The 24,032-nt window shown below is 46.5% G+C and overlaps 8 protein-coding genes across 10 annotated transcripts; 3 read left to right on the top strand and 5 right to left on the bottom strand.

Moving 5' to 3' along the window:
- Positions 1-1,379: 1,379 nt before the first annotated feature.
- On the bottom strand, positions 1,380-2,810 carry DFL_004591 (uncharacterized protein; the record flags this gene model as incomplete). The annotated part of the gene is made up of 4 exons (XM_067633711.1): positions 1,380-1,560; positions 1,682-1,763; positions 1,912-2,023; positions 2,331-2,810. 4 exons carry the CDS (start codon positions 2,808-2,810, stop codon positions 1,380-1,382), a joined length of 855 nt encoding a protein of 284 aa, XP_067491853.1.
- A 4,096-nt stretch (positions 2,811-6,906) lies between these two features.
- DFL_004590 (uncharacterized protein) lies at positions 6,907-7,960 on the bottom strand (the record flags this gene model as incomplete). 3 transcript variants are annotated; one of them, XM_067633709.1, is made up of 7 exons in its annotated part: positions 6,907-7,054; positions 7,131-7,143; positions 7,208-7,235; positions 7,448-7,471; positions 7,572-7,654; positions 7,742-7,799; positions 7,898-7,960. In XM_067633709.1, the coding sequence occupies 7 exons, from the start codon at positions 7,958-7,960 to the stop codon at positions 6,907-6,909; spliced, it is 417 nt and encodes a 138-aa protein (XP_067491851.1). The 3 variants fall into 3 exon arrangements, with proteins under 3 accessions (XP_067491851.1, XP_067491852.1, XP_067491850.1); XM_067633708.1 differs by lacking the exon at positions 7,131-7,143 and adding an exon at positions 7,120-7,129 and having other exon boundaries at positions 7,037-7,054; positions 7,195-7,235; XM_067633710.1 differs by lacking the exon at positions 7,448-7,471.
- Positions 7,961-10,050: 2,090 nt separating this feature from the next.
- DFL_004589 (uncharacterized protein) lies at positions 10,051-10,836 on the top strand (the record flags this gene model as incomplete). The annotated part of the gene is made up of 1 exon (XM_067633706.1): positions 10,051-10,836. One exon carries the CDS (start codon positions 10,051-10,053, stop codon positions 10,834-10,836), a length of 786 nt encoding a protein of 261 aa, XP_067491849.1.
- A 173-nt stretch (positions 10,837-11,009) lies between these two features.
- On the bottom strand, positions 11,010-12,688 carry DFL_004588 (uncharacterized protein; the record flags this gene model as incomplete). The annotated part of the gene is made up of 8 exons (XM_067633705.1): positions 11,010-11,248; positions 11,300-11,424; positions 11,486-11,742; positions 11,799-11,929; positions 11,989-12,089; positions 12,152-12,345; positions 12,427-12,491; positions 12,553-12,688. The coding sequence occupies 8 exons, from the start codon at positions 12,686-12,688 to the stop codon at positions 11,010-11,012; spliced, it is 1,248 nt and encodes a 415-aa protein (XP_067491848.1).
- A 661-nt stretch (positions 12,689-13,349) lies between these two features.
- Positions 13,350-15,749, top strand: DFL_004587 (uncharacterized protein; the record flags this gene model as incomplete). Its single annotated transcript, XM_067633704.1, has 7 exons — positions 13,350-13,554; positions 13,624-13,736; positions 13,801-13,941; positions 13,997-14,068; positions 14,120-15,032; positions 15,087-15,511; positions 15,579-15,749. 7 exons carry the CDS (start codon positions 13,350-13,352, stop codon positions 15,747-15,749), a joined length of 2,040 nt encoding a protein of 679 aa, XP_067491847.1.
- Positions 15,750-16,285: 536 nt separating this feature from the next.
- Positions 16,286-16,691, top strand: DFL_004586 (mitochondrial 54S ribosomal protein bL36m; the record flags this gene model as incomplete). The annotated part of the gene is made up of 2 exons (XM_067633703.1): positions 16,286-16,543; positions 16,620-16,691. 2 exons carry the CDS (start codon positions 16,286-16,288, stop codon positions 16,689-16,691), a joined length of 330 nt encoding a protein of 109 aa, XP_067491846.1.
- A 612-nt stretch (positions 16,692-17,303) lies between these two features.
- On the bottom strand, positions 17,304-20,624 carry DFL_004585 (uncharacterized protein; the record flags this gene model as incomplete). The annotated part of the gene is made up of 6 exons (XM_067633702.1): positions 17,304-18,301; positions 18,362-18,538; positions 18,590-19,647; positions 19,706-20,154; positions 20,235-20,437; positions 20,504-20,624. The coding sequence occupies 6 exons, from the start codon at positions 20,622-20,624 to the stop codon at positions 17,304-17,306; spliced, it is 3,006 nt and encodes a 1,001-aa protein (XP_067491845.1).
- Positions 20,625-22,410: 1,786 nt separating this feature from the next.
- Positions 22,411-23,673, bottom strand: DFL_004584 (uncharacterized protein; the record flags this gene model as incomplete). Its single annotated transcript, XM_067633701.1, has 1 exon — positions 22,411-23,673. One exon carries the CDS (start codon positions 23,671-23,673, stop codon positions 22,411-22,413), a length of 1,263 nt encoding a protein of 420 aa, XP_067491844.1.
- Between the last annotated feature and the right edge of the window lie 359 nt (positions 23,674-24,032).

Genomic DNA, 24,032 nt, shown 5'->3' with positions numbered 1-24,032 from the left:
TTTATACTCTGTCAGGAAAGAGGCTGTTTGCTGACGACACGCTTTACCCAGAAGGACTCCCATGGCGAACCCGACAGTTAGGTAAATTACATAAAGGATCCCAGCGAAGTGTTCATACTTCCGTCTCCTCTTTTAACAATCATCAGCGATGGAGCTAATGGGGGGAAATGTCTTGGTATTGGGACCGAATTCCTCCTCCCCGCCCCAAGGGTTTACTTTTTTAACACTTTCTTTGCAGCGGAAAGGAAGGAAGGGTAAACGGTGCGTTGCGCAGGCAGGAAAAGCGGCCGTGTCCGCTAGCCGGCCGCTTTTTTGGATCGCACGGAGTATGCAATTGTGCGGTTAACGAAACTGCAGCCGTCTTCTTTCGAAAACAGAATGTCTGGCTTGCAGAGAATATGGTGTGCACACGGCACAAAGTGTCAACATAGCGGATAGCCCGTGGTTCTGCGGAAGGAAAGTCGATCATCACGAGAAAACCCAGCTGGTTAAAATTTTTCCCATAAGAGAGCTTTTCCACAACGCAAAAGTGTGTTGCATTTCTCCCCTTGGACCGTGGAGCACGAATGTTCGAACCGGCTGGGGCCCCAAACCAGCAGATGCCGCGCGGTGAGGCAGACAGCCAGCTATGCACAACGGTCTGCGGTTTTTTGGTGTCCCCTTCAGAAAAACGCCCTCCACTGGGGTAGTTCGCCCAACGTGGAAGCCATTTTTCGCCTCGTATTTAGGATTTGACACCAACAGGTTTTTTGGCGTTCGAGTGGAGCCCATTGAGCGGTCAGTGAACATTTTCCTCATGGAAAGGTGCGATATCTTCCCAAAGAAACTGCATAATTGCGTGTTGCTTGGGGCATTGTGGGTAATAATGAGATATGCCGGCCCACGGTCCCGGGGCAGGGAAACATTAGGCTTGGACTGAATAGGAAACGGGTTGGTTCCGCGAGACTGGGTTGGTAACATATGAGCCAAATTCCCAGAATCCTGCTCCACTATTAATTGATACCAAATATCCATCATCCCACCTGGCAAAAAAATCTAACCGCAGGAAGTTTCCAACCCCAGTAAGTCCCTAGACGAGGGTACGGAAATGATATTGCCGGGTTTGAGTTCGCAGATTGAAATAAATGCCGCTTCACTGAAAAAAAGTGTCCCAGCGACTACTATGGGACACTAATCGATAGTCGACCCAGAAAGCGGGGTCAAAAAATGACGACTAATCCCTTTCCTATAACCCCGGAAAGTCCTGCAAAACTTGGTGCCTCCTATTCTATTGTAGTGCGACTTTTATTACTTTTTCTTTCAATTTAATGAGATTTGAATTTAATGCAGTTTCGTTCTTCTGTACCAGCCGGGATACGCTTCCCCGGTCCCAACCGGGTTTAATCCGTATCCTTTCCTTCGGGTTTATTTTCCAAGCCAAGGATAAATTGGAACTCTGCAGCGCTGACAGGACTGACAGACAGCCTTGTCTGGCGAAAGAGAGCCATTTCTTTGAGGACACCACTGGAATGCGTCCTCAGTTCCGCCAGAGTAATTTGGCGTCTGAGCTTCCGAATAGGGCTAACGTTTTATCAATGCATGACATCAATCAGCCAAATCTGTTCAAAAAAGATAACCACCCGGGGGGAGCTTTATGTCGAGCGATATTCGGGACGGTGGGAGGCTTTTAAAATCGACATACCTGCAATGAACAAGGTACCATCGAGGGTTTGAGGTGGTTGCCTTTGGGTCGTAATACTTGGCTTGGGGGTCGAATTGGGTTTCTATTCCATAGGTTACGTAGAACCGACCAGCGATCCATGTCCAGTGTTAACATGCTTCAATAGCAGCCAATTTTAAGTCGATATAACCCACGGACTAACGTAAACGAGAAGAACGTGCAAGAATAACTAAAGGACAAGAGTTCCTTACCGTCAATTGAGGCATCGCGGGTAATTTCCATCACCCCAACAATACCGGGCTCCTTACAATTTGAGTGGTAGAAGAATGCTTTGTCTCCCACTTTCATTGACCGTAAATGATTCTGGAATATAATTGTTAATCAGATGGCCCACTATCTTGATCTTTTGTCATAAAATGACGGCTAAAAGACTACAATCTCGCTAAGAAACCACATGGCATGTGGACAATCGCCTGACGGCCCATTTCCCAGTGCCGATGCAGCAAATTGCAAGATGGCGTTTTTGGCTTTGGTGCCAAAGCTAAAACCGAAAGAAGTCGCGGAAGTTCTTTTTCCAAGAAAGTGGAGATAGACTGATAGACATCTTGACGAAAGAAGGATAATGCTGGCTCATTAGGTTTAAGGGGGATGCAAGACAGGCAAGACAGACCTTTGCAACGTGGTTTCTGACACCATCCCAGCCGGCCGGTCCGTCGTGCTTACAGAGGTCCTCGTAGCTGAAGGCATCTGGCTCCGATTTCATGAGCCAGAACCCACTGGTATCCCGAGCTTGAGGTGTGCTTTCCTGCTTAACTGCCTTTTTAGAAGCCGATGTGGCGCTGGGACTTGGACCAGCATCGTCTAGTTCATCCTCCAATTTGACCGGCTTTGGTTTAGCTCTGGGCCTTGGGGCCTTCTTGTTGGTGACTTTAGAATATTCCTCTTCCCCCACATCTTCCTTCTTGACCGGAATTGCCTTGGTCTGGCCAGGCACAGATGTGTTGGTCAGCTTAGCCCGTTGGCTTCGACGCGTTGGTGGTGTCGTCGTTGTCGTCTGAGAATCATGTGCTGGATCTTCGGTTTGTGTCCTCGCGCGTTTTCGGCGATCTCCAGATGCGGATGCAGATGGGGCAGAGGACGGAGGAGCCATGACTGTCGTGCAGGTAAGGCCGGCCCGGAATCCAAGGGGCCGTTTCTGATGGGGCCGATGGATGTATGAAATTCGGAAAGAAGCGAGATGAGGAAGAAACAGCATTTGCATCTCGACACCGGACTGCAGACCCTCAGCTATCATTAACTATAACTAACATTAACAGGGTCAACAAACGGCACTCAAAGGCAAAGGGGAAGCCAAAGGAGCTGCTCGGGATTGGTGCATGGGAAGGAGCTAGCTGAAGACGCTAGGATCGCAGGATTCCAAAGCTAGCAATAATCCAGTAAGGCCTCATCACCGGAAGCGTTCCCGATGGCTGACCTCATAACATTTGGCACGTTTCATTCAGTCACAATGATGCCATCAACATCGATCGGGTCTGAAGCCATTGCTACCCTGATTGGCCTATCCAGTTCTTCGGCTTCGATGAGTGGAGCGGGCACGCACGGCTTTCAATCACATCTCGTCCATCAAAATCAAAAGATAGTTCGGAGAGAGATGAGTGTTTCAAAGCTGATAACACGGTTGGTGTTGAGCTGAGGTGCTCGCCTTGTCTTTTTGAGGCACCGGGTACCCGGCTCTGTGCCTCGGGAATGCGCATGATTTCGTGATACCGGACAAGGTACCGGTACCGGGGAGCCATCGATGTTCTTTCCTCGCTCACGGCTGACCCATCCCTATTTGGGAAATATCCTTGGCGGGGCATGGGGAAGAGGTGCATGACAGAGATGCGAGCCCAGCCAACCGGATGTATTAAAATAGGACCTAAGCGCCGGACAGCGAATACGTACATATGCAGTGCATAAGAAAGGTCATCATTCCCCTGCGAACCACGCTCGAGATGCAAACCTACGGCAGTGTCTACAGTCCCGTTCGTGCTGCTTTGCACGCAACTTGGCAAGATATGGACGTCTGCGTGGACTTTGCGAGCAAGAAAAATGTCGAATAGATCCATGCGAGCAGGAAACGACGGGCAATCGACACCGGCTATTGGTACATGATAGATAAAAATTGCCAAAGTGGTTCGTAACCACACCGTCGGAATCCGCTAGTATGGGTGGACGCATTGCATGAAAGTCATATGACCACCCCTCTTTTCACAGCAGCGAGGAACTCTTTGCGTACAGTCCAGCTCCTCTGACGACAGCTCCAATGCGAGTTGAAAAAGAGGGGGAAGTGCATATGACATATTATCTCTACTATTTCCCTACAGTCCAATACCAACTGCCAATTCGATCTTTTCTCGGGGCCAAAAGCCGGTTATCTCGATATTATATCTCGGGGTGAGAGCGAGGCCGCAAGCGAGTGTTTGACTTTCCAGCTGCAAAACCCTTTAGTTTGCATCTACCAGCAATGAAAATCATGCAGCAACCCAGCAAATTCGTTTGAGTATCCATGCTCTCTCAGTCTGAAATCGACGTAGGTATGTAACTGAGGGACTTTCCCCCATCTCCTCTGCTTCCATGGTGCCTCTGGATTCGCTTTACTCGAAACAAGATGACGAATTGACAGGTCATATCCTTTCTAAATCTTGCAGCACTGGCCAGCGCATCCCCATGTCGAAAGATTATAAAAAGGTGATGGCGTGATGTCTGTCTGTCTCAAATGTGAGCTGTAGCGAGAGAATATGCTTCTGGGGCCGTACTGAGAAAGAATATCGAATCGATGAACCTGGAACGCAAGAAGGATTGCCCGCTCTTTTTTTTCCTCTTTCTCTTGCATTTGACCGCTAGGTAGCTGTGGGCCTTTCTCCTCACTTAGCCGGCATAATGTACATATTTTCCGCATGATGCATAATTGAGAGACACGTTGATTCGACACACATCCATGAGTGCTGCACGTTTGTGCATGCTAACCCAGCAAACACCTTTTCCAATACAACTCCTCCGGGACAGTTTGAATCACGGGACTTGAATTTGAATAGGCGAGATATGCAGGCCAGTCAAGGGTACATAGGTGTGAGCGAAAAAATAAAAGAAAAAAGAAAAAAACGGTTGAAGAGTTTGGGAGTTGGGAGAGAAGAGAGGGGAAAGAACTTCGAAACGACCTGGCAAAAGGATGGAGATGCATGAATTTCGAAAGCAAGGAAGACGGAAAGGGCGTTTTGCATAATGCGACGATTTATACATGCATAGAACTAAAAGAAAGAAGAATACGGCCAACGAACCATCTGCTAATGCCTGTGAAAAAAAAAAAATTTCTTTGCACATCATCTCCTAGCTGTCAGAGAAACGTCCCGTTTCGTGCCGCTCCGGCCTATATTTTGACGAGCGGGATGGATGATTGCGTTACTTTTTGGCTCCCGTCCAGTCGAATATCTTTAATCTAAACTGATGTCCATGCTGTGTAAGCATCAGAGATTGATTTTTCTACAAGGTAGACGCCTGTCAACCAAGGAATCCCTCAGCCAGGATTTATATAATGAAACGACATGAGCAGTCGAGGGGCTTTTATCGCATGAGATGGTGGGTCAAAACCGATCTGGATTCGCTGATTTTACCTTGGTTGCATCAATGCTAAATATCGACATCCCGTGTCTTCCTTCTCGAATCGACCCGCATCGAAAACTTCAACGATTCGAAAAAGCAAATGTTAAAAGTGTGGTGTGAGTTTGCGTAGGAGGGAACTGAGTCGGCGCGCGGAGGGTTTTACAGAGTCCTGTCTTGATATGGAGCTAGACTTTCCCCGCTCGTTAAGACAATTTCGCGAGGATTAAGCATGGCGACACGAGACATTCGTTAGTGGAATATGCAAGTGATTCAATCGTATCTCTCCGGGTGATGTTCTTGATATTAGGTTATGATATACCCTTTGACATGCGTGCAGATACGTCGTTGCCTGTGCATGCCAACACTGGTGGTATGATTTCAATACACCTAGCTCTCACGGGCATACGGGTGCTCTCGAGTCTGGCTGCCTGTCTCGCGATAAGAAGGACGGGATGGTTATGGAGGTAGAGGAGCGATTCCAATTAGTCGGGCCCTCAAACAGGTGTCTCATTATATATATCCAAAGTTAAGAGGTTTCATGAAAGAACCATTCAAAATTCACGCTGAAGCGGGTCAATTGAGGCTATGTCTGTGATAGAGCTGTCGCCTCGTGGGCAAAATATTTTTTTCTCGGTTGAACAGTGTCAGATGCATCGCCTTAGCGCACATGTTGGATAAAGAGGGCTCAAGGGCCCGCCCTGTTTGCAATTCGCATTCGATACATATTTGCTTCTGCTGCTATGACATGCGCTTAGGCTTCCGCTGATTGGGGATATCAACAAAACAGCGGGAAAGAATCTTATGAAGGACAGTCTGGCGCTGATCGCTGTTATCTAAGCTTTTCAACGCATATTGGATCCCGGGCGTCACTGATGTATATCATCATGGGAGATAAATCCCGGGGCGTCGACATACCGACACTAGCTGCAACCATGGTCTGGGAAGGTTTCCATATTCCCTTTTCGTCCAACTGCGCTCTCTGTACGAGCTGCATAGATATAACGTGCATTGACTTAGCTTCGATTCTTGTGCGCTTGATGAATAGGTTGGCCATGGAGCTCGAACTTGCTGGCTCGAACTGGGGTTATCCACCAATCGCTCGACGTTTCGGGTCGGAACGAACTATGCGCAAAATTTTCTTCAAAGTCTAAGTATCTTTTCTTTTTGACAAGCAAGCATCCAGTCCAACATCTTGCAGCATACACAAGGGCTTAAAATGCAACTGCAAGGTGTATGCCTAGCCAGCTGTTATTGCCTGTTCGACAGCTGTTTGTGCTTTCTTTTACGAGCCAGGTGGGTTCCACAAATACGCAGTCTAGACTCTAATTTGTGGGTCCTAACCAACTCACTGAGCTGCACTGCGCCATTCTCTCGTAGCCGGGTACTTGGGTAACCCTTCCGAATATTTATATCGATTGGAGAAGGATTGGCTATATGTCGACTAAGAAGATCGATCGTTGCAAGATCATTGCATCTCCAACGGCTAGATACAGCCAACAACTATTTAGACTAATACCCATCAGCCAAATCTCTGACGAGACATTGCATATATGCCATAGCGTTATTGTCAAGGGGTACCTATGGCCCGGGTACGATCTCTTGCATTAACACCGGTACGGGAGCTCTAGCGGGGCCGGCTCAATCTTTATGTATGTACCCTTAAGTCCTCCCGCCTTTTCAGATGTATACATCCTCGACGAAACGATCTCATAAGTACCTCTTCGGGGTGCTAAGCTAAGTTGCCCAACTGTTCTAATTCACCAATAAAAATTACTATTAGACAAACAATCAAGGACTATAAAGCTGCAATCACTCACTAGTTGCATACTTTAGATGGAAAACTACCCACTTAACCCGCCAAGCCCCATATGTTCTATCCTTTGAAACTGTACCCTATTGACTGACTAATAGTTTCCATTTCGTGTCTTCCTTGCTATATATAGATTAGCACAATTACTGCGTCGGTTTTCAATCCATCATGGTCTATCCTGGAAGGCTACGTGCGGATAGGAAGACAAAATGAAAGAGCACTTTAGGCTGGCTTGCGCAATCCTGCACAAATGCAGGGGTGTAGGGGGCTGAGGATGCATCCGTACAGTTGTCGACATCGACGATAAGCGGGGGTTGGGGAAAGGGTGATCTTACTGATATCAGGTAACGAATTTGCGTCTGCGGATTCAACGTAGTGGACCCACGGTGACATGATATTAGGCTTAAACGGAATTGCAAATATTACGCCATGTATTTCCTGGAAATTGGAGACGCTTACAGTTTCTTGAACGTCCTTATTGCGCTTAAATTCATGTCTTGCCCAGGACCGCATTTCTTCCCTTGTGGCCGGGTCTTCGATACCTTCACCCTCTAAAATGTCAGCCGGGATGACCCGATAAAAATTGAAATTAATCAGTAGACGAATGGACGTAGGGTTTCTTTACTTACGCCGTACGGTCCGTAGTATTTCTCTCCACAATGCGAGTACCCGGGACCGTTGAATCCACTGTCGATACATCTGTCAGGAAACGAGGCTCGCAGTAGACAACATGTAGTCTACATTGAAATGCAATGCTGACGAGGAACGGCGGCTCCGGAACGTACCCGATCCAGTCCCAGCTTGGCACCAGATCGACTGGAGGCATATCTTCTGAAAGCGACGATCATAGCACCCGATTTCTGGTTCCCCCGCACCACACCTTGATTTCTAGTTTTAAACTGGGGTGGATTGTTGTAGTTTACGATTTGAGGTTGTTGGCTTCTGCGAGAAATACATGCACTCCGCCAAGATTTCCTGAGCACAACGCAAAAACTGGTATACCGACTTCGCCAGGAATGTGACATGTCTGCACCGCACTGCACCGCGCAGCTACAGTCGCGTAGATATGCAGCTTACATTATAAATGTGATTGACAGGACACGAGGTTGTATTATATATATGTGGAGAGCCTCAAGCTCATCCACAGTAATAGTTTTCGGCATTTTGGCTGGAAGCTGACTTGGCTTCGAGCGCGAGCTCAGGATCGGACGATCATGGCAGACTTAAAATGAAATATCCAGTCTCATTACGTATATTTCTAGCTGCTGTAAGGTCTCAACATGCAGTTATGTTGCACTGGCCTCGCGCTCGTGACTACTTGCAGGTTTGAGTATGATCAAAGCCATCGTACATACTCAAGTACACATCTGAGTTCAACAGCTTGGTCGTTGTCCTCACCCTTGAATCATTGGACGGTTTTAATTTTGCTGCCGATATACCAGAGGTAGTTCCCCGTGGCCGCAGGTCTAAGTCATTTAAGTGAGACATAAGAAACATCTGGTTGATAGTGGACAGCTAAGGGCGCTCGGGTTGATATGTGGCTACTCAGGTCCCAGGTCCTTAGAGCCTAGGATCCGAAGTCGAAAGCAGATATTTTATTTTGAGCCATCAAGCACGTCGCTTTGAAGTTTCGCCGCTATAGTACGTGACTTTTCATAATGGGCTAAGGCATTACTTCTCTTTACCTTAGCCTTAATTTAATTGGGCATTCAAGTCTAATGTTATAATATATTATTTTTTGAGAATTTCAAACTAGAGTTGACTAAAAAATAATTCCATAAGATCCTAACAAGATTTCGGGTTATAATTCTTGTATTATCGATTCTAGAATCCTACCAGAGGGTCGGCAATTATTTATATATCTACGATTATGAAGACCCGGATATAATCAAATAAATTCATGAATATGATCTATACATGTTGCGGTAAGGCTATACTTACAACCTATTCATAGTACCATCCTACTAGTTTTCACAGTTTAGGGCGATAGTCTAATATAAGAGCGGGCCATGAAGCTCATATACGTGATCGTTGTTTCTCGAATTCTCGGGCTGCTACCGTATGGCCATTCTCGCATTCGCAAAGACCTAGTAGATCTGTAGTAATAATCGGTATGGCTCTGGATACGAGACCAGTATGGCTTTGTTTTCGTTTCAGTTGGTTCACGAAAATAGTACACACATATTCGAATATTGATTTAATTAAAAAAATATTAAACTGATATCATGATCCAAAGAGGAACTGATAAGGTGATGCCACTGCTTTCAGCGCAAGAGACAGATACCGGTCTTGCCTCGAATTTACAGATCCGGCTCTGCAATATGTTCATTTCGACCGGCGGAAATCGATATATGGTTAACTTGGTGCCCGAAATATGTATACAGAAAGGACTATCTTGGAGAATCTGCAATTTTTAATTTCCGGATGGGCATGATACGTTCGACGGGTAATTTGGGATTGCTCAGCTTACGCTTGTCCGAATAATTCTAAAATGAATGATTCTATTTCGATGTTTCGAATGGGGGTTTCTCTTACCTCGTAGACCAGATTTCTATAATCCAATCTATAAATTACGATAGGTAAGAATTTGAATTCTAGGAGCTACTCACCCTGGTGTGGCGTATGTAAAATATAAACCGAGCGTTTGAATGCTCACGTTATGCCTCTGAAATCCCCATAACGGATTTCTGTGTTACTGGTATGTCATTAATTAACACTCCCTGAATTAATATTGTCCTTCCAAATCTATCTGAGTGCTAGTGGTATTTCTAGGACTTGTATTCGGACGAGTCTACATCTTATGTCCACATGTGTGCATATACGCACTTATGTAACACATCCGACATCCAAAATCCAACCTTTCAATCCCAAAATCTGCCACGTACCACACCAGCACAATTATATAACATCGAAGGAAGCTATAGTAGGTAGACAGAAAATGTCCTCGCAGTCTGCATTATCCGGCCACGCATCCGTCTCACTAGATGGCACTTCTAAAAGGCTCCACCAAGGCTCCACCGACTCTTCTCCAAACCTAATCGTACAGACAAATTCACTCTCCCTCGACGACCTAAAGTCGCGTTTTCTCGACCCCTCTCTTCTTACGTTTTCCACCAACATCGACAATGACACTATACAATCCTACAATATCGAGTTATTCAAATCATCTTCCTTACCTTCGGAAGTATTCGACAATTGCTTCGATTTATTAGAAGCAAATATGTCAGCGGCGTATAAAGCCACGTCGAGAGGGTGGAATCCACGGAAAAAGAAGGAGGAAATGAAACATCCTGCTATGCGGTATTTGGTTCTTACTGTCATCGAGTCCGGGGATAATGGGACTCCGAAGTCGAGTTTTGTCGGGTTCCTCGAGTTCATGATTACAGAGGAGGAAGGTTCGGAGGTGATATATACGTATGAGTTAGATATCTTGCCAGCCTTTCAAAAACTTGGGTTGGGGAAGAGGTTATTGGACGTGGCGGAGGAGTTTGGCCGGAGGGTTGGGGTTGAGAAGGCTATGTTGACGGTTTTTGATAGCAATAAAGGTGCGAGGAGGTTCTATGAAAGGGAGGGTTACGGTTTGGATGAGATCTCGCCGGAGCCAAAGGTCCTTAGAAACGGCACAATAAAGCCTTCGACTTATCATATCCTATCAAAGGCTTTTTGGACGGATGAGGTTGGAGAAGATGAAGACGAGAATGAAGACGAGGACGAGGACGATTGAATTAGCGATAGACACAGCGAAGAATAAACGATACCCCGTGCATAATTGCTGTATTTTGACCTTAAAGACATAAAGGCAGGCTATGGCCCCATGATAACATGCTTGATGATGGTATAAAATTATGTACAAAGAAACATGCTTAACGTTTGTCCCATTCCAACAAAGGTAAAATTTTATATTTGCACAACGTCCTTTCCGATTAACTCCGGTCGCTCGGTCTCATGCTCGTCTCGAAGGGCAGCATAAATCGCATCTGCTACGATTAATGCATTGGATATTGACCATACCAACGTAATGGCGTAGAAGAAATTTGCGTTTCCACTGCCTGCGTATACCCACAGGTAGTAGAACGCCGGTCCTAGGAAAGTTGCGTATAGAATGGCAGCGGCTAGGAAGAATGTGTATCGCATAACTGTAGATTTAGTCAGATAATTGACACCTAAACGGGTGAACCCAAACTTACGAGAGAACATGTGGTTGTACAGCATGAGAAGTGATAGATAGAGACCGGTATCACCAATTGCTGGGTAGGATTTGAATATTGAGGAAATTCCAATCAAGGTGATCAATGCGAATAGCGGTTGTTTTCTGGGCGAAAATTTGGTCAGTTGGAAACATGTGAGAATCTACTGAGCAGATCTCTCCGTACCTTAGCCTCAGGCAAACCGACGGAACATATATCAAGAGGTGCAGCTGGAATAGGCATAGGAAGAAGGCCCGAAAGCTGTCAAACATCTCAATGAAGAAGTACCACCACAACCCGACATTTGGTGTAAGATCCGGTAGTAGCAAGTGAACACCGTATGTTGATGCTACGAACTCCCAAGACCCAGTTATCAAGTGAGAAAGTTTGAAGTATATCATCAATACTATACTCAGCATGATCATTGTAATAGCAGAAAACGCCTAGAACCGAAATATGAGTATAGAATTAATGTCAAGTAGTAGTGACAGCTGAATACCTGAATCGAAGGTTTCGGAGTGGCTTTCAAAGAGTCGTATGTGAGGAACAGCAGTGGCGGTAGAAGCAATGCGGGGTATAACGACAAGTACGTTGCCATAGCTATGGAAACGAATGCTGGTCCACGTCGACCTAATTTAAACAGCCTTAGCTAATATTGGTGAATGGGGTTTCATTCGGTGGTACAGTACCGTTAACGGCTGCCGCTATGGAATGCAATATTATCGTGTTCGTGAAAACGATTGTAGGACGGGCAATACAAGTCGCTATTGTGAACGGATTGAAGAGAAATCTGATTCCACGAAAGTTGGTCAAGTAATCCCGGTGAAATCGATCTAATAATATATAACCTACGCAGCAGCGATTGCCCATGGTGGCCATGAATTTGCCTTCCTCGGGGACACATGGTGGGGTGTAACAGTGGGGACACCGGACGATGCAATTTGAATCAGCGAGATGGCAGAGAAGATATCGGCAAGGACGTAGAGTAGGTTTGTGATAATTGTGGAAGGTGGTAATATCGAGAACAACGATAACAGTAGCGGTGCCTAATATTTTGCATCGTGTTAATTGGAGAGAGCACAGGACTCCGAAGAAATTACATCAACCAAGCAACTAATCGATCATACCTGATGGAAGACCCCACCATCATATGGTGATACTCCATGTGTATAAAGGTAAACGCCCTCCTGAACTATACCATATTGTTAACATTAATATACATCCCGGTCTTTCCTGATTCTAATTGAACGTACGGCGTTTATAGGACGTGACTGGCGTGGATATCTCCACTCTCTGGGCGAGAATAGTTGGCAGCGACGGGAATGCAGTAAAAAGAACCAGTCTAATGAGAGCGCCTGCTCCTATCGCCAGGAGGCATTTCCGATCCATCCCTTCTCGAAATCGACGCCTGATACCGTTTATCCGGCGCTCCTGGTCCAATTTGCAGGCTTATATCGAAAGGACACGCTACGAATGCATCCCAATGCGTTTGAAATAGCGTAAGGGGCGGTGTCGATGGAAGTGGCTCGGATGTAGGATATGCCTATGGCCAGACGCTCGGGGAGGATAGGTTTCAATTCGAAGTCCAGGGACGTTCAGCTCGTCAGGAACGGTGTGCCGCACCGACTGGGGTAGTTCGGGATCGTGAAGGCGTTTCGTGGTGGTTTGTGTGCTACGGTTTCCAATTACCCTCTTCTTCTTGTTCCTGTTCCTGGCTCGAGGCTTGGCAAGTGTTGCCGTGTTGGGTTGAGTGTGTCTTCATTTCGTCAACCTGCATAGCCTTAACGAATACCTAATATGCCATGCCTGTGATCACATCCCACTCTCTCTTTCTCTCTCCTCCACTTTCTTACCTTAACTCTCTCCAAACTCCAAACAGCGAGCGCACTTGATCGGTTTACCTCCTTTCATCGATACCATCCGTCGCGTGTGTGTTATATTCGCATTCGACTCGGTTTCCCCTTGCTTACGGGGCTGTTCAAAAGTATCCTGCAACAAACCAGACCTTACCCTAGCTCGACCGTTGCTTAAACGTGGCCAGAATATCGAAATGGCGTCGCTGTTCCCCTATCGTGATATAAACATCCATGCTTCGGCCACTCACTATGCTTTTACGTCGCCGTCGAATCCGTCAGCGCCTACACTGGTCGTTGACAGACCGTCTGGCCATATTTGGCTCAGCGACAAGCCGATGACGGGTGGGAAACGGGTTACGAGTATCGCTGGTATCCTTGGCATGATTCGTCTGAGATTGGGTTCGTAGAAAAACAATTCCACAACCTTCAGGTTGAAAATAAGTAAAATAATCTGACTGAACTTTGTAGATAAGTATTTGATCGTCATCACGAAGGCTGCTCAGGTTGGAAGAATCAATGAACATGCCGTATACAAAATACAGGCTACCGAGTTTTTGCCTCTGAGAGAGACACCGCTGCATGTTCGTTACCTACCGTATATTGGATATCAGCTCAGCACTCGTAGATTAACAGAATATTCGCCAGGATGCCGATGAAGACACCTATATGCAGCTCCTTACTACCCATCTGAGGACCGGTCCGATGTACTTTTCATATTCCTTCGACCTTACCAATACCTTCCAGCGCCAAGTTCATGCAGACCAGAGTTTGCCGCTATGGCAGAGAGTATGTGGATCGTTATATGTATAGGAGAGGTCGTTGGCTAATAATATAATTCTAGGCGGACACTAGGTTCTTTTGGAATCGTCATATATCGTCCGACTTCATCGACCTCGGTAGTGCTAGCCCTGCGGTACGTTATAGAACTTCGAGCCTTGGGAAACTCGTCTTCTGACTTGACTAGATCAATCCTTACATCCTCCCCGTTATTTTCGGAATGATGTCGATCACAGCTACCGCCATCAAGTCGACGCCATTATCATTCATCCTCATTACTAGGAGGTCCCGGTTCAGAGCTGGAACGAGATATTTCTCGAGAGGTATCGACGAAAACGGCAATGTATCCAACTTCAACGAAACGGAGCAGATCATCATCACTGGGAGCGTTGGTACTAGCTTGGCTGGATACGATAAAACAGCTTCGCAAGAGAAGCAACAGGTTCAAATCATGTCTTACGTCCAAACAAGAGGGAGTGTCCCAGTCTTTTGGGCGGAGGTCAATAACTTGAAGTTTGTTCCAAGGCTCCTGGTTCGAAGCATCGACCCGGCGGCGGCAGCTACCAAGCACTTTGCTGAACAAGTCAGAATCTATGGCGATAACTACTGCGTCAACCTCGTCAACCAGAGCGGCAGGGAGAAGAATGTTAAGGAGGCATATGAAGGTGTTATCAAGTCTATAGTATCAAATCCTATCGAGGGAGAGAAACCTAGTTTACGGACGGAGGAACAATTCCGTGCTATTGAGCCGACACAGCAGAGGAGTATTGTCGATCATGTCCACTACATTTTCTTCGATTTCCATCACGAATGCCGTGGCTTGAAATGGCATCGTGCATTGCTTTTGCTGGATCAGCTTGGGGATGCTCTTGAGAAGCAACAGTACTTCCATGCGACTGAAGGACTTGCTGGTTTGACTGCGAAGAATGCTCAAACGTCTGTCGTCCGTACAAACTGCATGGATTGCTTGGACCGGACAAACGTTGTTCAGAGTATGCTGGCAAGGTGGACCTTGAATAGGCAACTGGTCGATCTTGGAGTCTTGAACCAAGGTGAAACGATTGAGCAGTATGCAGCTTTCGAGTTTCTTTTCAGAAATGGTAAGGTGACCCCTTAGCTTATTCGAAATGTTTGTTGCTAACTCCAAACTCCAGTGTGGGCTGATAATGCCGACGTCGTGAGCCGTGCTTATTCCGGAACCGGAGCTCTCAAGACTGATTTCACACGAACCGGCAAGCGAACGATGAACGGAGCTCTCGCCGATGGTGTCAACTCTCTCACCCGCTACTACTTGAATAATTTCATGGATGGACCGCGTCAGGATGCCTATGATCTTTTCTTGGGCACTTATCTCCCTGCGACATCAGGTATCACCTCAAGCCTCATGTTCGTCGACAGGCGTCCGGTATTCATCCAGAGCGTCCCTTATATCCTCTTGGGCGCTTTGATTTTCCTCATCGCGGCGATGTTTACCACGTCTGACCCATCAACAATACTCGCACTGAGAATTTTCATTGGATTATCTCTGTTGATTGTTGTGTGGGCTGGAATCTTCATCAAGAATCATGGAATGCTCTTTGTAAGCGATGCTTATTCTATTTCACTTTCATCGGAACTACCGCTAACTAGGCCCGCTTTTGTCACAGGTGAACTGGCCCAAACTGAATAATCTCTCATGGGCGAACGAAGGTTACAACGATGCCCTCGGAAAGGTTGCTAAGGATAAGTTAATTGGTAAATGGGTCGCCCGACATGAACGCGGGGCTAGTAGTATTCGACTCATGCACCTTGAGGAAGGAAAGAAGAGGATCGAATAAACAAAGCGCAAAGGTAGCTATATAATTAATTGGGCGAGACGTTCGCAAATTTCGTGTGCTATCTGGCCTACGAGATAAGTTTAGTAATACAAAATTTTTTCTTTTTTTTTTTTTTTTTTTTTTCTCTATGGGTAGCTATTGGCGGCTTTCGGTGCGACAGGGGAGCGAATACAGCGCAGCGTTCGTTGAACGTGGCTTTTAGATTGAATTGCCTTTTTTTTGGATTTTTGTACATTGTTGAATACCTAGTTAATTGTAATAGATCGGATACTGCTTCTTAGCAAGCAGGGTTCCTCTTCTTTAATCGCTTCTACGAGACCTGCTTTCTCTATTCAAAGTCGAAATTTGAAAGCCTCGTCTGACTTGCGTTGACTCGTTGCATTTCCAGCCCACTTCAGCCGACCACGTGACCTGAAATCATCGGTGCCACCACGCCGACGCCGTTTTGCGAGCATCATCTCGAAATCTCCAACCCTCATACCCCTCCACCACCGGAACAAACATAGCTACCCAGCTACTGGCATCCACCCGCAACAATGCTATCACAAGCAATTCGCCGTATCCCGGCGACCCTCCCACGGGTTCTATCAACTCCAGCATCATCAGTAACAACCCTCCGAACCCTCGCCACCCTTACAAACCAATCCGCATCCTCATCAAAACCGATGACATCCCTCGTAACCTCGAGTATAAGGCCTACGTTATCGCTAGTACCGCAGAATCCGGTGTCGCTATCCCAGATTCGGGGTATGAAGGTTAGGAGCGCGGTTAAGAAGTTGTGTAGTGGGTGTAAGGTACGTTTCAACCTACGGGGTTTGGGATGGGAAAATGGCTTTTGGGACGGTTGCTGACTTATTTGGGGGATGATAGAGCGTTCGAAGGAAGGGGTATCTTTATATTATATGCTCGAAGAACCAGAAGCATAAGCAACGGCAGGGATAGAAAGCTTCGAAGTGGGATCCGACACTGAAGGTCACATTTGCAATTGTCAGATCGAATCACGAATTGACCGTTTTAAAACGAGGATAATGGAAATCTTGGGCTGATGCCGGCTGGGTGGGTGGCTTCCGTGGATAGCTTCCGTGGAGAAAGAAGTGTATTGTATATTATATGATTTAATCCTGGCGGTTGTACATAGCTAATCTCAGATGGTTGATTTGACGACATACATACCTTGGGTTCCACAAGATTTCTATGAATATCGTGGATGTTGACTACCGAAGTAGACAATTAAGGTAAACCATCTATTGCATCTTCAAAATCTATGATACAAAAGGGTGTCGACCGTAAGCCAAATGAACACCAGTCGCAACGCGACGCCATCTAATAAATATCAACGTCAAAACACCAAAATCCAAAAGCCGTAATCTACAAAGCCACCACCATATCGTACATGCATAAAAAGACAAATCATGCATATGTAGGACTAAAACAATATGTTGTAGTGCAACACCACCACTCAAACCTAGCGTAAATTCGACGGAAAGGAAACGGGCGTTAAGGTCGTTAAGTTTGTAATCAAAGGTGCTGAAGGGGAGAGCGACCATACCTCAGCTACTTATGCTGACGGTTGTTCCAACCCGTCATTGACCTTTTCATACCGAGTTGTTTTGTAGGTCCGCTAGAGGCAGTCGACGAAGTACCGGTGCTAGGTCCGGCATCCGTGCCTCTGGCGGCCATACGACTCATAGTTGTTGGTGCGGTATAGGAAGTGGATCCACCAACCATTCCAGCAACCGACGTAAAGTTCGAGGTTGGCGGGTTATTACGCATTTGATCTAGAAGCTGTCGATTCTGAGCGGTACTATCACTCTTCCGAGGTAGTCTCTCTGGGGAAGATGAAAGGTAAATGAAGTTCTCATCATTTTTCGGAGCAGTCTTGGAGGGCTGCGAGACAGGCTGAGGCTCCGGCAAGCCATCGGATTGTTTCCGAAAATAGTTAGTCACGGTGTTCTGGGGCTTATCTTTGCCCGTCTTCTTCGAAACCTTCGGTTGGCTTTGCTGAGATCCTGAATCCTCCCCAGAGATGTTATCTGACTTCCTCTTCATCGATGTTTTTCGGATGTCAGCTTCACATTCAAGTTGCGAGCTAGCCAAGGTATGCATATGAGTGTTAGCCGATTTGAATCCTTGCATCGTTGTTGATTGTACGGAGAATTTAAAGGCCATGGTCGTTCGGTTTGTGGATGGGTATGAGTTAGTTCTGTTGTACGCAGGGGTGGAGTACGAGTTGTATGCTGAGAAACTGTTACTTGATGATCTCTGGTATCCTCTTTTGGCGCCATATTGCGGCTGGGAGCCATATCCCTCTTCATACGGGTCTTGGGAATAGCCTTCGTAATTTCTTGTTGGGTCATCAGACTCCACCCAGTCTTCCAATATGCGGAGACCGGCGGCATTAATCGTCGCTTGAACCATTTCGTGGGTCGGGCATTCCCTTGACATGATCTTGCTGAAGGATAGAATACCTTCAAGAGTAATATTCGGCCCTCGGCTCACCATGAGAGGTTTTAGATTACCCTCTGCGAGAAAAGAAGAAAGATTGGAGTCCTCTGAAACTAAAGTTAGCAATTTCCGAATGCTTTTAGGGGGGGTTAAGGTTCAAAGCCTACGCATTTCGCCCGATTTCCTGTCCCAAAGCTCAGAAGGATATGAGAGGTAAAGTAGAGCTTGAGCTCGTGTCATCGCGACGTAGAGTAGCCGGCGTTCTTCGTCGTGATCATCAGAGCGCGAGTGCGGTATAGACCCGTTATAACACCCAGGTATGAAAACGATTGGCCACTCGAGACCTAGTCACCAATTAGCGCTGTCTGGTTTTATTCTGCAAGATTAAGACATACCTTTGGCATTATGGATAGTGGATATAGTGAGAAGACCAGACCCATCTCCATTTCCAACAGCTTCCGGTCCTTCTTTCACAGAAGCTAGCGCTGCAGTTGCGAGAAATTTCCCTAATGCAGCTACAGATGCCGACTCTTCAAGAGGGTTTCCTTCGGCTTCCGTGTCGGGAAGATCAACTTCATCAATACCGGCCACCACGTTCCTGCAGAAGTCGACCGCCTGTGCCACGAATTCTTCGACGTGTTGCCATCTATCTTCAAATTCACCTTGAAGCTTATCGCCAACATAGATCTTGTAATCAATCTTCTCCAATAACGCTTGAATGATCTGGCCAACCATTTCCGGCCTTCCAGTTTCTTCAGATTTGAGCGCGTCCTGCGTATCCCTAATAATCTTGACGAATTTACCCAATCCGATGAAGCCGGGTTTACTGATACCCCCCATCTTGATATCTCCACGTGCTGCCTTCTGGACAATATTCCAGATGCTCGTCTCCTTTTTTCCCGCCATATCTGACAACTCTTTAAACGCTTTATCCCCAAGTCCTCTTCGCGGAGTGTTGAGAATTCGAAGTAGAGCCTCATTGTTGTTTGGGTCGAGAATGACACGGAGGTAATCCAATACCGGCTTGACCTCTGCTCGCTCAAAGAATTTTATACCAGCGAGAAGGCGATACGGTATGCGTTTTTGGGTCATTTGGGTTTCGATTTCCCTGGCAAGGCCACCAGACCTGACCAGAACCGCGATATCATCGAAGTTAAACAAATTCCCAGTAACTGCTCTGAGACGGAGAACTTCCTGGGCAATCCATCGAGCTTCCGCATCAGGAGATGGAAGCTGGCGCAGTACTGGAGAGATGCCGACTTCGTGTGTCGGTGTAATTCCTTTCTGGGGCCTTGCTTTGTCTTGCTCTATTACCCCCAACGAGCAATTCAAGATGGCAGCGGATGATCGATAGTTCTCTTCGAGATTGATCACGATTGTGTGAGGGTAGACTTCTTGCATTGTGTTCAGGTTACCGATTTCAGCTGCGCGGAAACCGTAAATGCTTTGGTCACTATTTATAATTTTAGTATGAGATTTCCGGATTGCTTTGGTTGTCTAGTAGCACTTACGGGTCGCCAACAATCGTGATTTTGTCCCTCCTCGAAGCGAACAGGCACATCAGATCGAATTGAACCAAGTTGGTGTCTTGGAACTCGTCGATCAACACTGCTTCGATGTTGGAAACACAAAGGGGATGAGCTCTCAAGAGGTCCAGGCATCTTAAGAGCAAATCGTCAAAATCCAATAGATTTGAGTTCTTGAGTTCCTTCTCGTATTGGGCGTAGATTTTGGAAAATTCTTCGCTGTGACTGCTCTTTTTTTGCGAGGCGATATACTCATCCACCGATTGCATCTTCGATTTGAGATTTGAGATCCTCGACTTGATACCCGCTGCATCATTACCATCTATTGTCGCATATTTATTCTTCTTAATGATGCGAGATATGATAGTTGAGCTATCGCCGGTATCAGCGATACCAAACCCTCCGGGAAGTCCAATCAAATGGCCATATTTCCGCTACGTCACCGCATACATATCAGCAAATACGATCCTAGCTGCAGGCGCCTTGTACGCTGGTATCACTGAAAAAAATTTACCAAATATCGTACAGCGATTGAATGAAAAGTTCCGATAATAAGGCGGTGCTCCAACCCCCCGCCAATCATCTTGGAGATCCTTTCTTTCATTTCCTTGCTGGCTTTGTTGGTGAACGTAGCAACGATAATATTTGACGGGTTCATGCCGTTCGCAAGCATCCAGGCAACTCTTGATGTTAGAGTACGTGTTTTCCCAGAACCAGCTGCACAAGGACAGTAGTATAGTTAGCTAAGTGGTCGCCGAATAAAAGACGCATTCAGGAGCTTACGAGGAGCTAGAATCTGCAATACTTCAGCATCACTGGTAACAGCCTCGCGCTGGACTCTATTGAGCCCATCGAGCACTGCTTCGACATCGACGAACGTGTTGGGAGACTGTGGGGGCTCCATTTTCGATTTCGAGAGGGGTGTGGTAAAGGAAGCTGTATTTGGCCAAATGTATGGTAGCCATACAGTGGAGATGTGGTTTGGGATGGGCCTGGATGAAAACTTGAAAAGGTCATGGACACCTCATGACCCCAAGGCTACCAGGCATGGGCTTCCACAGGATTGATGCGATGTTTTGGTGTCTGAAGACGATATCACATTGGTTAGATCACGTGACATGTTAAATTACAACAAAGCAACGCATCTTCACTCAGCGTCCTAATTATAATTCATGTATCATGGCCCAGCACTTGTCATGTCTCTAGACGAGCACAATGGTTACAGACCGAGGAATCCGAAATTTACGCCATACTAGAATGAAGAAGGTTTAATAATATACAAAGAAGGGGGTTTGTAAAGGGGTGGTATGACCATGGAAAGATACCCGGGGGGGAGGCACAAGATGGGGTTGAAAGGACAAGCATATATGTTCTGGTGAGGAAGAGAAAGGCATGAATGAGGAAATGGGGATTATTACAATAGCCTAAGACTCCATCAGCCATTTCCGACGAAAAACAAAAAGAGGAATCGGGAATAATCTAAAGGTGTCGAAGGTCTAAAACGAGGGGACGTAACAAGAAGGACAGAGGTGAAATTAAACGCACTCGGGGTATAGAGTATTGGAAACGACAGAATACGAGAAATTAGCTTTTTCGACGGAAAATCGAGATGGGAAGCGTCTCGAGATTGATAGAATCGTTGATTAGGTGATACAGGGGATGAAGAGGTTGAAAGAGGAAGAGGGGGGGTTCGAAAAGAATAAAGCCGGTAGAATGCACAAGAATGTAGGTTGTGAAAAAAAAAGGAAGAACAGCAAAAGCTGCACGTAAAAGAAGCGGTTGTAAAGAATAATGTGTGATATTCGGGAAGGTGCCATCGGCTAAGACGGACCATGTGTACCGAGATAAGGTTAGTGACAGCGAAACCGTAAATTCGATCCGCCATCCAGCCTCTCCCGTTCCAACTGAACACAAGAGAAGCAGTAGACTGCTGCCTATATACAGCTTCGTAAGAGGGACCTTAGTCCCTCTTCCATGTAAACAATCTGACCATCCGTGTTTTGTGCCGATTCCGTTTGCAAAACGGAGTACAAATGAAATTGCAGTATTAACCTCCTCAGTAAACGACCGATTCTTTTGATATGCAACGAGAGAGAGGATGAAACAGAACGCAATGCAGAAGAAGAATGTGCATCTAAGGGGGGAAGAGTATTTGTTTTCTTTTGAATTGGTGAAGTCAATATGAACAAAGGAAATATAGAATGAGAAAAAAAAAAGCCATCGCTTGAAAGAAGAAACTCGCTAAAGATCACGAATATGCAGGAGTGTGGGGGGGGGGGCAACAACCAGAGCAAGAATAAGAACCTTCAGCAAAAAAGAAACCAGGCAGAGCACCGAGAGAGCCATCCCGAATACCAACCAAGACGTACGCTAAAAAACACAGTCCTGGTTGGGTCGGTGTTGGCTGATCAGACAGCCAAAAAAGAAATTGCTGAACGATGATAACCGGATATTCAAAAGTTGATGTCAGATGACAATGCTCCTGACAGGAAAACAAAAATCGAAATCGAAATATTTTTTTTGTGCTTTTAAACTTTTTGAAGGTGGGGTGATACGTTGTCCAAGAGCGTTCCTTTTTGAGTCTGCGAATGTGATGTTTGGTCGGTTCTAATGTTTGAGCGGTAGGATACGAAGGTTGGAAAGATAAAGTTGGAGAAGGGGTGTGGGTATAGTGGGTTCGGTTTCAACTTCTAGCATTGATAGACTTGGGGTGGTTGAACTGGGACAGATGTGGGAGTTGGCATTGGCGTAGCAGGATTCTGAGCCACAAGGGCACCAGTGCCTGCGGCTTTAGCCGCAAGCATAGCCTGTTGATGCTCGAAATAGTCATCATTTGGCGTCTCCGGAGGTGTGGGGTACCCATGTGGCATTTGCTGCTGTTGCGGCCCTGGTCCCGGTTTCTGAGGTGTCATGGGGGCTACACTAGCTGGCTGCGGCGCGAAAGTATTTTCTGGCTCCTGAATCTGCGGTTGCGGGGCCATTTGGCGGACCCGTGGGGCGATTGTATGCCGTCGAGCAATAGCCGCTTGCTTCGCCATGAAGTCTTCCAAGGTAACCGCGACCGTTCCGTAATGGGCACTTGAGTACTTACGAACAAGAACCTGTGAGGGGCGGTGCAAGTGCTGCGACAGTAGGACGATGGTGGTGGTATCGTATGACATCGCCCAGTCCGACTGTGGCGGCGGCGTGCGACCAAGGATGTGCCTTGCAAGAGCGAGAGCGGAACGTGCCATGACGGAAGGAAGCGTGCTAACAAAATCCTTATGGAACATCGCGATCTCGCTGAGATACAAAGCCATGTACTCCACTTCAGGATCGTAGCTAACCTCGGAGAGAATCATTTGGAGGAAGTTATCGACAGTAGGATGTCCAATAATCCAGTTCAAAGTCTGGAGAACGTGACGTTCCATCTGGACAAACATGTCCTCCTCGTACAAGCCGCAGCACATGCTCTGGAGTTCCCTGATGGTTGGAACACGGTCCTTCTTGTCTCCATACTTGGCAGCAATGAGCATCGCTGCGCATCCGACGAGTTGGTAGTGTCGTTTGAACACAACACGCTTGGAACAGTACCGATCCAAAAGGTTGACAGTCAAGAAAAGAGTCTCCGGGTGCAGTTGGAAAGCGATGTGAGCCTCAATCAAAAAGTCGAGCAAGTAAGGTCGCATGAACCACTGGATTTCCGTCTGGATGTCGATGCTATCAACATCAGGTAGAGTTTCAGCCTCCATGCGCTCCATGTGATCAAGGATGTCCTCCTGGTATTCGTCTGCAGTAGCTCTAGACATTTCGTCGGCCATAATCTGAAGTTGCTCAGCGGCGTAACGTTGAGCCTCACGGGACTTGCTTCGAATGTATCGTCCATCACGGTCGTCCTCGCTCTCGAAGAAGTGATCATTGACCGGTCTAACAGTGAGACCACCGTTTCCCAAGGAAGCAGAGTATTGAGCCATTGTTTAGGTTGTTGGGAATTAATATTAATTATTAAAGATAATGAATGGACGTCGATGATATGGTTCTCTCAAAGTTGCCAAAAGAGCACCCGATGATATTCTCTGAGAAAAAGTATGTCGACTTTGTAAAAACAGGTAAAAGAGTGGCTATAGTTAGATTAAAGAAACAACGAAGCTGGTGTTGCTGGATTCTCCAGTTTGAATGTATTTGACCGAAGAAATAGTCGACGAATTGGATGACTTCAGAGATGCAAGGAGAATCTGCACCCCTAGAAAGTTGAGAATCCTCAGAGCGATTCGTGGCTGTCGACAGAAGACTGCATACAAGGCTAGGAAGAGCAAGTATATCTAATGTCGAA

This window comes from Arthrobotrys flagrans (assembly GCF_004000055.1).
Source record: "Arthrobotrys flagrans strain CBS H-5679 chromosome Unknown unitig_0, whole genome shotgun sequence".
Taxonomy (NCBI): domain Eukaryota; kingdom Fungi; phylum Ascomycota; class Orbiliomycetes; order Orbiliales; family Orbiliaceae; genus Arthrobotrys; species Arthrobotrys flagrans.
This window is presented reverse-complemented; position numbering and strand designations above follow the sequence as displayed.